The sequence below is a fragment of the Acinonyx jubatus genome, chromosome B3 (genome assembly GCF_027475565.1).
Source record: "Acinonyx jubatus isolate Ajub_Pintada_27869175 chromosome B3, VMU_Ajub_asm_v1.0, whole genome shotgun sequence".
NCBI lineage: Eukaryota > Metazoa > Chordata > Mammalia > Carnivora > Felidae > Acinonyx > Acinonyx jubatus.
This window is the reverse complement of record NC_069386.1, coordinates 119,850,490-119,865,183: the sequence shown is the minus strand read 5'-3', so window position 1 is coordinate 119,865,183 and position 14,694 is coordinate 119,850,490. Positions and strand designations below refer to the sequence as shown.

Here is a 14,694-nt window from a genome sequence, read left to right as displayed (position 1 = left end):
CCAGGCCACTAAAATTGTCACTGCCCTTCAGGGTTCCTGATCTCTATCACGAGCTGAGGTTTTATTTCTTGACCCGCATATGCTACACGTGAGGATCCCTGCACAAGAGTCTCGCTAGAGGGAGTGGGTGGTCCCATTGTTTTATCCGGGATAAAACTAGGTGACACCCAGTGGCCGGGCTAGATCTCCTGACCACTCCCTCAACGTGTCTAGCTGCTGTGCTCCTGGGGCTCTATCCTCACATCTGAATCTCAACTCTCTCTCGGTTTTTGTGCTCTGAGAACATCCTGAGGAAATCGGGTGCACAGTGGCAGGTGTTTTTCTGGGCTCCACCTCCAGCTGGGGAGCTCGGGGAGCCCTGGAGGAGTTACTTCCCCGCCTTCTTCCCTGAGCAAACCTACCTCGAGGCACAAACAAACATCTGCCCCAGGCCGGAGGGCTCTCAGGCTGGGCTGCGGCGCGTTCCCAGCTCGCGGGGTCCTGGGGGTCCGTGTGTCCCCGCGCCGTCTGCGCGCCCATGGGGAGGGCGACCCGCAGGAGTGGCAGTGCGGAGCCTGAGCGCGCCGTGCCGGCCGGTCGCGACGTCCCCCAACAGGAATTCGCTCGGGGCTGCGACGGCACTAGCGGCGGGGACAGGGGGCGGGGAGGCGGCCAGATCAAAGGGAGCCGAGACTGTCCGGGCGCGTCGAGGAGCCGCCCCTCCGGGAAGGGCGGGCACATCCCGGGCGCTGACCCCAGAGCCGCGCGGCTCCCCCGCCCCGCGCGTCCCTGCGACCGCCGGTCTCCCCCACCTCCCGCCCCCGCCCCTCGCCCCCCGCGGCCGGCGCGCTCCCGCCCTTGGAGGAGGCGAGGCCCGGCGCGAACGGACGCGCGGGAGCGGCTCGGGAGGCGTGAGTGCCGGCAGGGAGACGATGCCTCGACTGCCCGGCCGCGCGGGGCTCCTCCTCGGCGTGGTGCTGCTGGCGGCGCTGCTGGCCGCGGGCCGGGCTCTACCCCTGAGGAAGCCGCGGCCCCGGAGCCCCGCGAGGCTGGCGGAGGTGAGCGGCGGGGAGAGGGGTCGGCGCGGGGCCCGGGGCGCGAGCGGGGACCTCCGAGGGCGGGCGCGGGGCGGGGACCAGGTGCGGCGGACTCCCCCCCCCCCCCCCAAGCCCCCGCTCCGACCGCGTGGCTGGCCGGCCGAAGACAGACTGCGCTAGTGGGCAGAGGGCCGGGCGCGGACCTCCCCCCACACGCCCCGGAACGGCCCAGCCTCTCCCACCTGCGGCCGCCTCGCCCTGAGCGAACCTCTCCTGCAAGCCCCCTGTCCGGGGGCGCGTTCCGAGAGGAGTCGGGAGGGTGGGAGGGGAACGCGACGCTGCGCGGAGTTGCTGAGGTTCAACCCTCCGAATAACGGCCGGTGCAGCCTCAAATCAAACCTGCAAAAGATTGGAGTCCCTTTGGGTGTGAATTGAGACGAGATGAGGTAGTGAGTGGGGTCTTTCAACTTGCTGGAGAGTAATATCAGCCAGGGACCTTGATATTACTATGTAATTGGAAGAGAAGAAGTCGCTAAGACGTCGCGGGTGGGGGGGTGGGGGGGGACTCTCTGGGTGGCCCGTGAATGGGCTTTGGGAATGCGACCGAAAACCGAGGAGCGAGTCGGAGAAGAGTAGTTTAGACGCGAAGAGGAACCACGGTCTGTCGACACCTGTCTCCCTTCACCAGGGGTCCACAGTCCAGCCATTACTGCGTGGATTGTGCCCTTGGGGACAAAACCCTCCCGACTTGTTCCAGGGTTTGCGGGCTGGTGTGGTAGGGGGTCCTGGCTCCTTCCAGGCTCCGAGCTGTTCTAGGAGGAGGAGGCCAGAGTAGTTCTTTCCATTTTCCAGACGAAGGCACTGAGAGGCCCCGCCGGGTGCGTGCAGGAGACCGGTGGGTGAGCGGCACCAGAGCTTGGGCTGCTAGCTGTGTCCAGGCTGCTGAGGCCCTCCAGAGGCGGCCGGGAGCACCGCCTGCATTTGAGGTCTCTGTGGACTGGTGTTTTATCCACGTTTTTTTTTCAACGCTGCCTTTCTAAGGAGCCTTGTAGACATTTTCCCCCCCTTAATGCCTCTCCCACTGAAATTGGGGTATACCATTTCATGAATATACTGTTTATGTATCATGGCACTTGGGTATGTTACAAACCATTGTAATATCTAAGATTTTTTTGCCTCCTGTTGAGACTACATCCTGTAGACCAGAGTTTCTCATCCTCCACAATCCTGTCATTTGGGGTTGTATAATTCTTTGTTGTGCCTTGTGGGACATTTAACAGCATCCTTGGCCTTAACCTGTTAGGTGTTTGTAGCACCCACGGCCGGACAGAGCCAGACATTGCCCTGTGTTTCCTGAGGGACACCCCTCTCCCCCACCGTTGCTGACAACCACTGCTGTAGACAAATCCAGAGGAAGTGAACATCCCCTGGCCAGTCCCACCTCCTAGGTGGAGGTGGCAGTGGTCATAAAGTTAATTGAATTGGCATTTTTTTCCTACTCATTTTGACATATTTTCTATTTTAGTACTTACTGCCTTGTAATGTGATTATTTTTGATATATTTGCCAGATCTTCCCCCAAGACCAGTCTAGAGGATAGGTTATTTCAGAGCCAAAGTCATACCCCCAGCTCCAGTATAGGGCCTGGTGGAACCCTCAAACATATGTTAAATTAGTGCCATGAATGAAAAACAGAGCTTAGAGCTCAGGTCCTGGGGTTCTGGTCTCAGTGGGTCATTAACTCAGGTATGACTCACCTCAGATGATTTCCTGACATTTAAAATAAGGGGCTAAGTCATCTCTGTGATCCCGTCCAGTTCAAATACTGCTTCAGAAGTCCATGTGATGTGTGTTAAAGCTGTTATGTAATCAAGGTGGTAGTTAAGACATTATGTTGACATAACGCAGACTGCTCTTCTAGGGCCCTAGGTGATATGTCAGAAATAAATGACAACTCCAGAGACTTTTACAATGAAGCTGAAGAACATACGGCCCCTCGGTGTTGTTCCCATGGGTGTTGGATGGGTGTTAGTCTCATTTTCCAGATGAAAAAAAAAAGGCACAGAGACATTAAGCCTGACTGAGACTGGGAGCCAGGTCTGTCATTTCAAGAGCTAGACCCGGGACCTCAGGGTCCATCGTTGTACATCATGCCCCAGCCTGCTCATTGTAAGTCTTGAAAGGTCTTGAAATCATTGGCATCGTGAACAAAATGTGCCACCCTCTCTCTGGTCAGGCCTGTTGCTGAGCATCAGTTTGCTCCCACAGTCAAATGGGAATAAGAGAACCCATTCTGTCGAATGGCCTGCTGGGTGAGAAAGCACTGGACATACACATGTGTGGCATTGTCGTTACAAGAGTTTGTTGGGTGAGGCGCCTGGGTGGCTTAGTCGGGTAAGCATCTGACTCTTGATTTCGGCTCAGGTCATGATCTCACAGTTCGTGACTTTGAGCCTCGCATCGGGCTCTGCACTGACAGTGTGGAGCCTGCTTGAGATTCTGTCTCTCTCTTTGCCTTTCCCTCACCCATGCTCACTCTTTCTCTCTCTCTGCTCTCTCTGTACATTAAAAAGAGATTCAAACTCATAACATAGTTAAAAAAAAAAACAACACATGGGTTTGTTGGGCACCAGACAGGCAAAGAAAGAATGACAGAACTCTGCCTTGGGTGTCTTCTGTTCTGGATAGGATCCAAACACCACCCAAACAGCCACAGTGCCTAGCATTTTGTGGTCCTTGTCTTGTTCTCCTTGTTTTAGGGACGAGGAAACAGACAGTGGGTCTAATAACTAAGCCTCGGGTCTGCAGCTAGTGAGTGGCTGTCTCTCAGGCAGAGCTGAGTTTGAAGCCGAGCTTCGATATTATTACAACCTTGGACTTTATGTAAATCCCTTACCCTCTCTGAGCCTCCATAGCCTCATCATTAACATAGAGACAGTCACATTCACCCCTTGGGGTGCTAGTGTTCATTCAGTCACTCAGCAGTGATTTATTGAGCTCTTCCCATGTACCAGGCACAGGATACTGCGTGAAACAAGCAGACAAAGTCCGACCTGCACTCTAGCTGGGGTGGCTGGGGTGACAGAAGGCACATCCAGGGCCTACCTCAGGCCTGGTAGAGAAGATGTGCTCAGACAGTACTCACGGGTCAGGGCTCAGGGGGCTCTGCCCGTATCTCTGCCTTACTCCCTGTTGCTAGTGTCCAGTTGCTTGAGGGTTGTCACTGGCACGAGGGCCTGTTTTCAGCTGTACATGACCGATCTGAAGTGCCCAGGGAACAAATCCTCTCCTCCACCCAGAAAACCGTAATCAGTGACTGGTGAGGTTTGCAGGTATGTAGCCCAGCTCACTACTTCTGGGGGAATAACTGAGGCACCAGTAGGATTGAGCTCCACTTGTCCACCATGGTCACTAACTTGATGGAGCATTCTTTATTAGCTGCCTTCCACCCGTGACCCACTCCCCCACTCCCTGCTGGTGTCTCCTGGGATCACCTTCCAAAGGAATGCCCTTGAATTCTGGTGTCAGCATTGGCTTCTGAAGAAACCCAAACGAAGACCCATGGCCCCATTCCACTCCTGAGAGTTCTGGGGCCTGAAGCACAGAGCAGGGGCTCTAAGCAGCTCTAGAGAAGGGTGGCTGTGACGTGTGGCTGTGGTGGTTAGCCAGGAGTTTCTATGGCCTAGAGGTTGGAGAGGGCTGGAAATGAATATTCTGAGCCCTGCTGGATGCTAGCTCTCTCCCATCATTGTTCTCATTTTACACATAAGGATGCTCACAGAGGTTCTGTCCCGTCAGTGTCCCACAGGTCAGAAACCAGATTATTCAGGGATTCAGATCTAAGCAGCCTGACTTTAGAGAAAGGTTTCTTTCCTTTTTTTTTTTTAAAGTTTATTTATTTATTTAAGTAATCTCTACGCTTAGCATTGGGGCTCAAACTCACAACCCCAAGATCAAGAGTCACATGCTCTACCAACCGAACCAGCCAGGCGCCCCCTAGAGCAGGGTTTCTTAATCGCAGCACTGTTTTAAAAAAAAAAACTTTAAAAAAAAATTTTTTTTTAACGTTTATTTATTTTTGAGAGAGAAAGAGAGACACAGAGTGCAAGCAGGGGAGGGTCAGAGAGAGAGGGAGGCACAGAATCCAAAGCAGGTTCCAGGCTCTGAGCTGTCAGCACAGAGCCCAACGTGGGGCTTGAACCCATGACCCGTGAGATCATGACCTGAGCTGAAGTCGGCACTTAACCAACTGAACCACCCTGGCACACATAAAAAAATTTTTTTTTTAATTTATTTATTTTGAGGAGAGAGAGAGCGCGTGCGCAAGTATAAGAAGTGGGGGAGGGGCAGAGAGAGAGAGAGAGAGAGAGAGAGACAGAATCTGAAACAGGCTCCAGGCTCCGAGCTGTCAGCACAGAGCCCATCGCAGGGCTCTAACTCAGGAACAATGAGATCATAACCTAGGCCAAAGTCCACGCTTGACCGGCTGAGCCACCCAGGTGCCCCTTGATTGCAGCACTGTTGACATTCTGGACTGGATGATTTTTGTGAGGGCTGTCCTATGTGTTGTAGGATCTCCCACATGGTGCCAGTAGAACCCCAATCCAAGTGACAACCACAAATGTCTCCAGTCATTGCCAAGTGTTCTCAGATGAGAACCATTGCTTAACTACCCACTCACAAGGCGGTGATATCCACATCAGCCAGAAAGGCTGCAGCCCCTGAACTCCTGCAGTCCTGAGGCTGCGGACAGAGGAGCTACTGAGCCAAGGCACCGGGACAGTTAGGGCTTTGGTGGCATAGTGAGTGGGAGCTGCCAGGAAAGCAGCATATGGGGATGTCCCAGGCCTCCAAAACTGGTCAGTGAAGGAGCTGAGTTGTTCTTATTCATCTGTCCATCCTCTCTGCTCGTCTGGCCTGGCTGTTGAGACCAGAGCACTTTGACTCAGTAACAGAGTAACAGTAACTCCAGGGCCAGGCTCAGATGGGCCATGGTGATTAGTGCAGGAGCCTTGGAACCAGGTGTTTGGGCAACACCGAAGGAGGGGGTTAAAGGGGAGAGGCCAAAGGTTCTGACTCTCTTTTTCAACCCAAGGAAAGAAAGTCATAGTGAGAAATTAGACTGAATAAGCCCCTGATTTGTGAAATAGACTCTCCACACTCTTGCCTGTAGTGTCACAGCAAATCAGTTAAGAGTGTGAGCTCTCAGGTGCCTGGCTGGCTCAGTTGGTAGAGTGTGTGACTCGATCTCAGTGTTGTGGGTTCGAGTCCCACGTTGGATGTAGAGATTACTTAATAAAATCTTAAAAAGAGAGAGAGAGAGAGAGAGAGAGAGAGAATGGGCTGTGGACCCAGGCTGTCTGTTTCAAACCCTAGGCTCTGCCACTAAATGTCTGTGTGACCTGAGGCAAGTTACTTGCCCTCTCTGTGCTTTAGTTTCCATTGTCAAAATGGGGATGACAGCTAGCACCTACCTCTGAGGGTTGTTGGGAGAATGAAATGAATGATTAAGTGTTTAGAACAGTGCCTGGCACACACATGCTGTGGAAGTAAGTGTTTGATAAATAAATTTCTGACAATCCTTCCAGGTAAGAATTATCCTCATTTTGCAGATCAAGTTGAATGAGCTAGTAAGAGGCAGAGCTAGGATTTGAACCCAAGCTGATCTGACTGTCCAGACCTGTGTTTTTCCACATGGCTTTAGGTATGAGATGGGAAGTGGGGTCAAGTCTGTGGCCTGGGTGGGACATGCTTTACATCATAAGGCAGCTCTGGACAGTGCCCCCTCTGTCCTGTTGTAGAGACCTGAGCAATGGCTGTAGCCTGGAAGTAGGTGGATGGCCACCCCAGTGTCCCACTGTCTGAGCAGGTGAGGGCTGCTGCTGGAGTCAGAGACAACCAGGGTCTTTCACTTACTATCTGAGCCGAGGCAGGGACTGTCACGGTGTGGACCCCATGGGCACTGGCTGGTGGAGGGAATTACCTGGCAGACAGACAGCTGCGATGGCACCTGAACTAGGAAAAGGCGCTGGGTCCCAGACGGGCAGGAGGAGGAAGGTAGCAGTGGTCAGAGATGCTAAGGAACACAGCCCTCACGTGGACAGCTTGGGAGGGTCAGTGACAGGGGAGCCTGCTGGGGGAAGGCCCAGGTCTGCCACTACCCTCCTTGTCAGCCTTTCTGGGCCTTCCTGCCCTGACTTTTGAGACCCGCCATCTGTTCCTGGGCAAGAGCCCTGGGGGATTCTGAGGCATGTGGTCTGTGAACTGCACTTGGAAACACTGCCTTAAACAACATGCTTCCCTCTATGGACCTCAGTTTCTTCATCTGTAAAATGAGGAGGTTGGCTTATGTTTCTTCCACATGTAGAAACCTGATTTAGGCCCCGTTATGCCTCATGTTGGCACCATTTGTCCAAGCACTCTGTGCACATGGCCTCATTTACTCTCTGAGGCGTTAAAACACGTATGTTTGGATCCATGGTCACAGGGTGAATTTGTGGCCTGGTCAGACCCCAAGACTCCTGCGTTGCCTACTTTGGGTCCATTTGGGGTAAGCCCTGACCCCAATCACCCCCTCCTCCCCTTCTCTCTCCTTCAGGTCTCAGCCTCCCCAGATCCCAGCTCTCCTAGGGAAGAGGAGAGGACCCCCCTGCTCCCCAGAACCCGCCTCCAGGCAGGGCCACGCCAACATAGGCGCCGGGCTCTCAGTGAGCCAGCAGCCCTGAGCCTGGACAAGGCGTCCATGCCAAGGACCCTGGAGGACACTCCCTTGCTGCTGGAGCTGCAGAAGCTGCCAGGATTGGCCAACACAGACTTGACTGCCCCAAACCCCAATATCCAGGTGAGAGCTACAGGAGGGCATAGGCCCAGTGGACACCTAGAGAGGAACTGGGCTGACCGGCTCCATCCTGAGGTCAGGCGTCCCCATCCTGTATTCCTTGGAGGGCGGGGGTTCCTTTGGGGTCACAGAGTAGTGGGGGCTGCTCCTCTACTTCCCAGCTGCGGGCCGAGCAGGGCATGTGGCCCTCTGAGCCTGTGTTTTCCAGTCCATAGCAAAGGAGAAACAGCACCAGCCTGGTAGGGCTGTCATGAAGACCCAAGGAGTGGGGAAGCTTTGTGGATGGCAGGGCCTTCTAGGGAAATGGGGAAGGGGCGACTTGTGGCCCCTACCCAGACCCAACCCTTCCTGCAGGGTTGGTTGAGTGCAGAATGGGGTGGGCTCGTGGTAGGGGGCTGCCCGCCAGAGGGGCTTTATGGAGCCAGTGGGATTCCAGTTTACGTTCTCCACTGCCAGTCCTCAATCCCTGATGATAAGAGTCCTGCATTTTGTGCAGCACCTACAGTTTGCAAAACACTTTCATCAAAAGAGAAAAGGCAACGGGGAAGTGTAGAAACTAACATTCTAAACTTGTTTAAGAGTTTGTGTGTATGCGTGTGCACGCGCGTGCATGTGTAAAACCTGGAAGTTTAATTATCAAAATGTTATTTGTCAGAGATGGAGTGGGGGCGATTTTAATTTTTTTCATTATATTTTGCTGGTTTTCCCCCAAATTGTGTTCGGCGATCTCGTATTATTTTATAATAGCCAAAAACAATGTTTCAAAATTCACTTTCATGTAAATGATTTCATGTTACTTATTTTCCATCCACAATGTGGTGAATGAGAGCCCCCCCCCACCCCCGCCCCACCCAGGGCTGCTGTGGGACTTTGCTCTCTTTGCTGTCATTTTCCAGCCCTACAACGAGACCCAAGGCTGTTAGTGGCCCCTAATTCTGGGCAGCCTGCAGCAGAGTTCACAGCCAGCTTCTCTTAAACTAGTGGGTCTCTACCCTTGGCACATGTTAGAGCCACCATACCTAGCCCCACCTCAGATAATTAAATTCATGTCTAGGGTTAGGTCAAGGAGTCTTGGAATATCCAGGGGATTCTGATGCACGGCCAAGTCTTAAATTGTGACCCCGTGTGCCCTGGGAGGCCAGGAAGGTTGGCCAAGAGAATGAGCTGGTTTGGAGGAAAGGTTGGTCCTCTGCCCCTGCCCCCACACTTGTCATCTCTCCTCTCCTTGGAGCCTTGCTCTGAGCACTCCTTCACTGGCTGGCCTGTGTCTGACCCTCTGCAGGTGACCATCGAGGTGGTGGAGGATCCCCAGGCGGAGGTGGAGATGGACCTATTGGCTGAGCCCAGCAGTCGCTGGCCCCAGGGTGCCTCTAGCTGGCTGTCCGCCAAGGAGCTCTTCTGGCCCCTATTCTGGAGCTACCTGGAGGGCGAGGAGGGGAGGACCAATCTCAAGGGCAGAGCCCCAGGGGAAGAAGAGGAGGAGGAAGAGGTGGAGGAGGAGGATTACCCTGCAGAGTATAGTGAGAGTGAGGACCAGGAGGACAACAAGGAGGAGGAGGAGCCTGGGTTCAGTGGGGCCACAGGCAGCTGGGAGCAGGGCTGGCTGGCCCCTGGGGACTGGGCCTTCAAGGAGCCAGACGGCTATGGTGAGCATCCCCACCTTGGCATCCCTGGCTGCTGCTTCTGGAAGTTCTGAGAGTAACTGGGGCTAAAGGGAGGTCTGAGAGCTTCACCGAGCAGGGGCAGCTATGAAGGCCAGAAGCTTAGGCCTGTACAAACACCATCATCTGCTAAATAGCAACATTACCCATAGCTTGCAAAATCTGTTTTTCCCCCAAACATTTGACCTTCACAACAGCCCTGAGACCCCCTAAGCAAATCGACGTTTGTTAATTTTATATATATTCATAGCTGTCACTTTCCAACAAATTGGGAAATATGGTAAACCCCACCACTCATAACTGACCTCATTTTCAGATTGTGTGGGCTTGAATCCTGGCTCTGCTGCTTACCAGCTGAGTGACCTTGGGCAAGTTACTTAACCTCTCTATGCCTAATTTACTTCCTCTCTAAAATGGAGAATGGCACAACCCTTAACTACATAAGATTGGGCGTAGAGGGTATTGAGTTAATACATTTAAAGTGCCAGCATGTAGTAAACTAAGTATTGGCTGTTTTTATTATTTTTATTAGAAAACAACATAGCACAGACTATCAGAAAATACCACCTAACACCTGGCCAGCTCCCATGACAGCCATTCTTGTTGTCGTTCAGGTTTTCCTGGGTACAGACGTGTTTCGTGGACAGTTACAGCCATTCTCCCTAGAGCCCTGGTATTTCATCCTTGGACAGCGGTGCCATCATTAAGACTAAGGCATAGCAGGCTTTCCCTGGTTCACCAAAATGATGTAAATTGGCAGTTTTCATGCCTTTCAGCTTTTCTTCCATTAATTTTCCTTAAACTCTTGGTGCCCACCTGCTCCGTCCTGCCTGGGAAGTGAGGAGAGAGCTGGGTATGTTAGTACTTTGGGGGTTCCACAGAGCCCCCTGGGTCTCAGCCCTGCAACAGCCAGAGAGAGATCTGAGGGTGCAGTCATGGTGTATTTCAGGTTCCTCAGACCAGGTCTGGGTCCCTATCATGGAAAGTCAGGACTTTCCTTCATGTCCCCAGTGCTGGGGAAGTGTTGTCAGCCTTGGTTTTAATTGACATAAAAATTATAGGTCAGAGGAGCGCCTGGGTGGCTCGGTTGGTTGAACATCTGACTTCGTCTCAGGTGATGATCTCTCTGTTTGTGAGTTCGAGCCCTGCATTGGGCTTGCTGCTGTCAGTGCAGAGCCCACTTCGGATCCTCTGTCCACCCCCCCTTCTCTGTCCATCCCCTGCTCTCTCTCTCTCTCTCAAAAATAAATAAACATTAAAAAATTACAAAAAAAAAAAAAAACCCTCTAGGTCAGAGACGTAGGGGTACTTGCCCAGGGTCACATTGACAGTGGTCAGGTAGCTTCCAGCCCCAGATATCTTTTTCTCTTCATCGCTGTGTTGGCACAGAGTGGGTGGCTGGGATTGTTGCTGTGTCTGTAGAGCCACCTGATGATTTACATGGGTGTCCACCATGCAAGGGTCCCTGGCTGAGGGACAGGTGGGGGCTGAAGTCCAGCCCGTGCTTCGTCCGCTAGGCTGGGAGCCCTGGCACGGATGGCACCCTCCTGAGGAAGGGGTACCCTTAGCTAATCTGCACCAATGCGCCCTGTGGGCTGTGCTCACTCACCCCTGGCTCCCTGCCTTGACCCAGACTATGAGCTTCAAGAGGAGTGGAGCCCCTGGTCTCCCTGCAGTGGGAGCTGCGGCAGCGGCAGCCAGAGGAGGACTCGGCCCTGCGGCTACGCCTGCACTGCCACCGAGTCCCGTGCCTGCGACCTGCCCCTTTGTCCTGGTGAGACGAACCCCAGCTCCTACACAGGCAGAGGCTTACACTCTGGGCTTGGCCCCCTGGGAATGTGGGCCTTGTTTGAGGGTGGGGCCTGGAGAAGGGATGCAGGAAGCTTATAGACACGGTGGTTCTGCCTCGTCCCAGGCCTAGTCCAGATGCTGTGGGCACCGAGAGCCTAATGAGGGCTGGGCTTCCCCACTGGGAGCACAGAGGTGCCCTGGGGCCCCACCAGCCTGGCCTCCTCTCTTCCTAAAGGCACTGAGGACAAGGACCCCTCGGGCTTCCCCGGTGAGGGGCGGCCACCCCTGGCCCACAATGCTACGGACATGCTCAACCCAGGTCAGTGGGGAGCTAGGCCCTGCTCCTGGGGGCTTGGGGAGGACCTCTCTCGGGAGGGTGGAGCATCACTGCACAGGAGGAATCTCACCCCCATCCACTGAGGCAGAGTACATGTCCCAGCTGGAAGATTAGTCTCCCCAGCAAAGAGGCCCTGTCATTTCTGAGTCCCTGTCATTTCTAGCCAGGCCATTGGCCTTTCCCAACCTGATATTCCTGCTGGGAAGACCGTCCTGATGGGAGCCACTGAGCTTGGAGATCCACCTGGTGGGGCATATTCTCCCTGGCTGCAGGAAGGGATGGCGACATTCTGGCTTCCATTCCCGGGTGCTCTTGGAGGCTCCTGGGTAGGCTCTGTGTGGGAAGGGGTGCTGTCAGAAACAGTTTAGGGGCCAGAATTCCAGGACTGCTCCTTCCAGCAGTTTGGAGCAGACGGTACTTTCACTGGGACATTCTGCATCTCTGTCTCTTGGTGTCACTTGCCCCTCACAAGGAGGTAGGCAGCTGCCAACAGGCCCCCTCGCGGGTGGGACCTATGCTCAATACTGTAAAGCTCCCTGAGCTGGCGTGGTGGGCCTGGCACCGTGCAGGGCAGGGGTTCCCAGAAGACTAAGGCCCGGGATCTGCCTTCAAAGAGCTCGGGTGTTAGGGGGAGAGACACACACGACCAACTTGAGCACAATGCTGCAGAGTGTGCCCCAAAGTTCTGGAGCGAGGAGGAAGGAGCCATTCCTTCTGCGTGGCCAGAGTCAGCGGCCACATTCCCAAGGTAGAGAGAAGGGAGGAAGACAGCATAGATGGAGGGGGTCACAGCGGGCAGAGGTGAGAGTGGGCCAACACGCTTTTTTACCAGTTGCTTAAAACAGCTGTTCCTGCGCCCGACCACCCCAGCTCCTTCCCCAAGACCCCAGATCTTCCCCACCATCCAGCACATAAAGGGACAGCACCTGGCACTTCAGACAGCCTCCAGGCTCCTCCTCCAGCCCCTTGGCCAACATCCATTCTGAGCCGTAGCCTCTGGCTCCAGGTTTCCTGGGTGGTTGTGTGGTAGCCCTTATCTGGCGACAGAGGAGGCCAAGCTGGGCTGCACTCAGCTCCGCTGCGGGGCCCTCTCTCTCCAGGCATTGGCCCTTGATCAGCCCCCACCCCACCGCGGGGCTGACTGGCTCCCCTCCCCTCTGCAGATGTGGATAGCTGTGAGAAGTGGCTGAACTGCAAGAGTGACTTCCTAGCCAAGTACCTGAGTCAGGTGCTGCAGGACCTGCCCAGCTGCCCATGCGCGTACCCGCTGGAGGCCGTGTACAGCGCGGTGAGCCTGCAGGATGAGCACCGGGGCCGAAGCTTCCAGTGGAGGGATGCCAGCGGGCCTCGAGAGCACCTGGACGTGTACCAGCCCACGGCGCGCTTCTGCCTGCGCTCGCTGCTGTCCGTGGAGAGCAGCACCCTGGCCGCCCAGCACTGCTGCTACGATGCGGGCAGCCGCCTGCTGACTCGGGGCAAGGGCGCCGGTGCGCCTGACCTCGTCAGCACTGACTTCTCGCCCGAGCTGCACTTCAAGGTGGACACGCTGCCCTGGATCCTCTGTAAGGGGGACTGGAGCCGCTACCACGCTGTGCGGCCTCCCAACAATGGCCGGGCCTGCGCCGACAACCCTCCCGAGGAGGAGTACCTGGCCCAGTTGCAGGAGGCCAAGCAGTACTAACCAGGGGGCTGCTGTTCTGGAGAAGATTCCCCTGCACACCCCTCACCCTGCCTCTGCCCAGACCCCGTGAGGCCGGCCGGCCTGGTGCCGCGGGCCCTCTGCTTGTGAACCCAAGGCAGGTCAGCACCCCAGGTGTCGGTGTGGGGCTGGGGACAGGTCGAGGGGTGTACAGGGCCCAGGCTGAGGGAGGGAGCTCAGCCCCCAAGGTCTCTGGGTGATGGGGGAGGGGGGAAGTGTGTGTCTGTGGGGGCTGCCCTCTCCTGCCCCCTGGGAGGTGCTGTCCCAGCCTGGTCACTCATTTTCCTCCCTCTCCCTCTGAGCTGGGCTCTTCCACCCTGGCTGTGGGCACACGTCGTGATTCCCAGGGCCTGTGGTGCCACAGCTGCATTTTGTCAGGCTGGCAGCCAGCCTAGCAGCCAGCCCTCTTTATCTCTGATTGGTTGCGGGAGGCCCTCTTGCCCCACCCCTGCTGGGAGCCACCACAGACCCACACCGGGGCCCTAACAGGTTCTCCTCAACTCCGAGCTGCTTTTCAGTGGACACTACTTTGGTTAGGGCTGAAGTCAACCCGTGGGGCCCAGCGTGGACAGACAGGCTGAGGTGGCCGAGACAGGGCCGGCTCCTGGCTGGGAATGGGTCAACCAATTCAGGTCCCTTTCTTTGTCCAGCAATCTCTGCTCTGTCCAGGTTGTAGGGATGTGCAGAACTGGATGGCACTGCCCTGAATGGACACAGCTGCCAGGTCTGGGTGGGCTCAGAACAGCTCAGGAGGATGTGCACCATGGTGAGCTGGTACACCAGTTCTCGGCTCGGGGTTGGCGGCAGGGAAGCCCAGATTTGGGCAGTTTCTGTGGTGTTTGTAAAGGCTCCCGCCATGGCCCACTTGGTGCTCCCGAGGTGATGTCATTGAACGCACTGAGCTCAGAGCTGGGAAGAGATGCACATAATTGGCTCACCTAGCAAACCTGGTGCTTCTTCCCTGCCCTCCTCACTCCCAAAATCTTACTTCCTTGCCTTGTGTGGGGTTGAAGGGCTGAAGTCCCCACCATCCTGTTCACAAAAGCTCCAAAAGGTGGGAACTTCAGCCCCTAGACCGCTGCCCTGAAGCTCTTTGTGATCCTCAGCAATAAAGCACTTTATTTTCAAATTCTGTCTGATGAAGAATTTGGAGCCTCACCAGAGGTGTAGGGAGCCCTGTGTACAGCCCAAGCCAAGCCCCCATGGTCATGTTTGTGACTCCTTAACCTAGCCGGGCAGGCAGAGCTCCTGGGATACAGAGTTTAGATGTAGATGTGAGTTATCTCTACTCATACTTGTACAGGGTTTCCTAGGAGGTACGGACCTCAGAGCACATTTACTAGTTCTTGGGGA

The 14,694-nt window shown here is 55.1% G+C and overlaps 1 protein-coding gene across 7 annotated transcripts; it reads left to right on the top strand.

Moving 5' to 3' along the window:
- The first annotated feature begins 884 nt into the window (after window positions 1-884).
- ISM2 (isthmin 2) lies at window positions 885-14,470 on the top strand. 7 transcript variants are annotated; one of them, XR_008299563.1, is made up of 7 exons: window positions 885-1,037; window positions 7,614-7,856; window positions 9,136-9,499; window positions 11,148-11,288; window positions 11,541-11,624; window positions 12,806-13,442; window positions 14,011-14,470. XR_008299563.1 is itself a non-coding variant. In XM_027066282.2 (6 exons), exons 1-6 carry the CDS (start codon window positions 912-914, stop codon window positions 13,321-13,323), a joined length of 1,476 nt encoding a protein of 491 aa, XP_026922083.2. In that variant the 5' UTR covers window positions 885-911; the 3' UTR covers window positions 13,324-14,470. The 7 variants fall into 7 exon arrangements, 6 of the variants coding, with proteins under 6 accessions (XP_026922083.2, XP_053080758.1, XP_026922084.2 ...); XM_027066282.2 differs by having other exon boundaries at window positions 12,806-14,470; XM_027066285.2 differs by lacking the exon at window positions 885-1,037 and adding an exon at window positions 1,340-1,462 and having other exon boundaries at window positions 12,806-14,470.
- Window positions 14,471-14,694: the final 224 nt, after the last annotated feature.

Coding starts and splice junctions, on each gene's coding strand:
- ISM2 (XM_027066282.2), top strand. CDS start 912: ATGCCTCGACTGCCCGGCCGCGCGGGGCTCCTCCTCGGCGTGGTGCTG. Junction 7,857..9,135: donor CCCCAAACCCCAATATCCAG/GTGAGAGCTACA, acceptor GACCCTCTGCAG/GTGACCATCGAGGTGGTGGA. Junction 11,625..12,805: donor TACGGACATGCTCAACCCAG/GTCAGTGGGGAG, acceptor TCCCCTCTGCAG/ATGTGGATAGCTGTGAGAAG.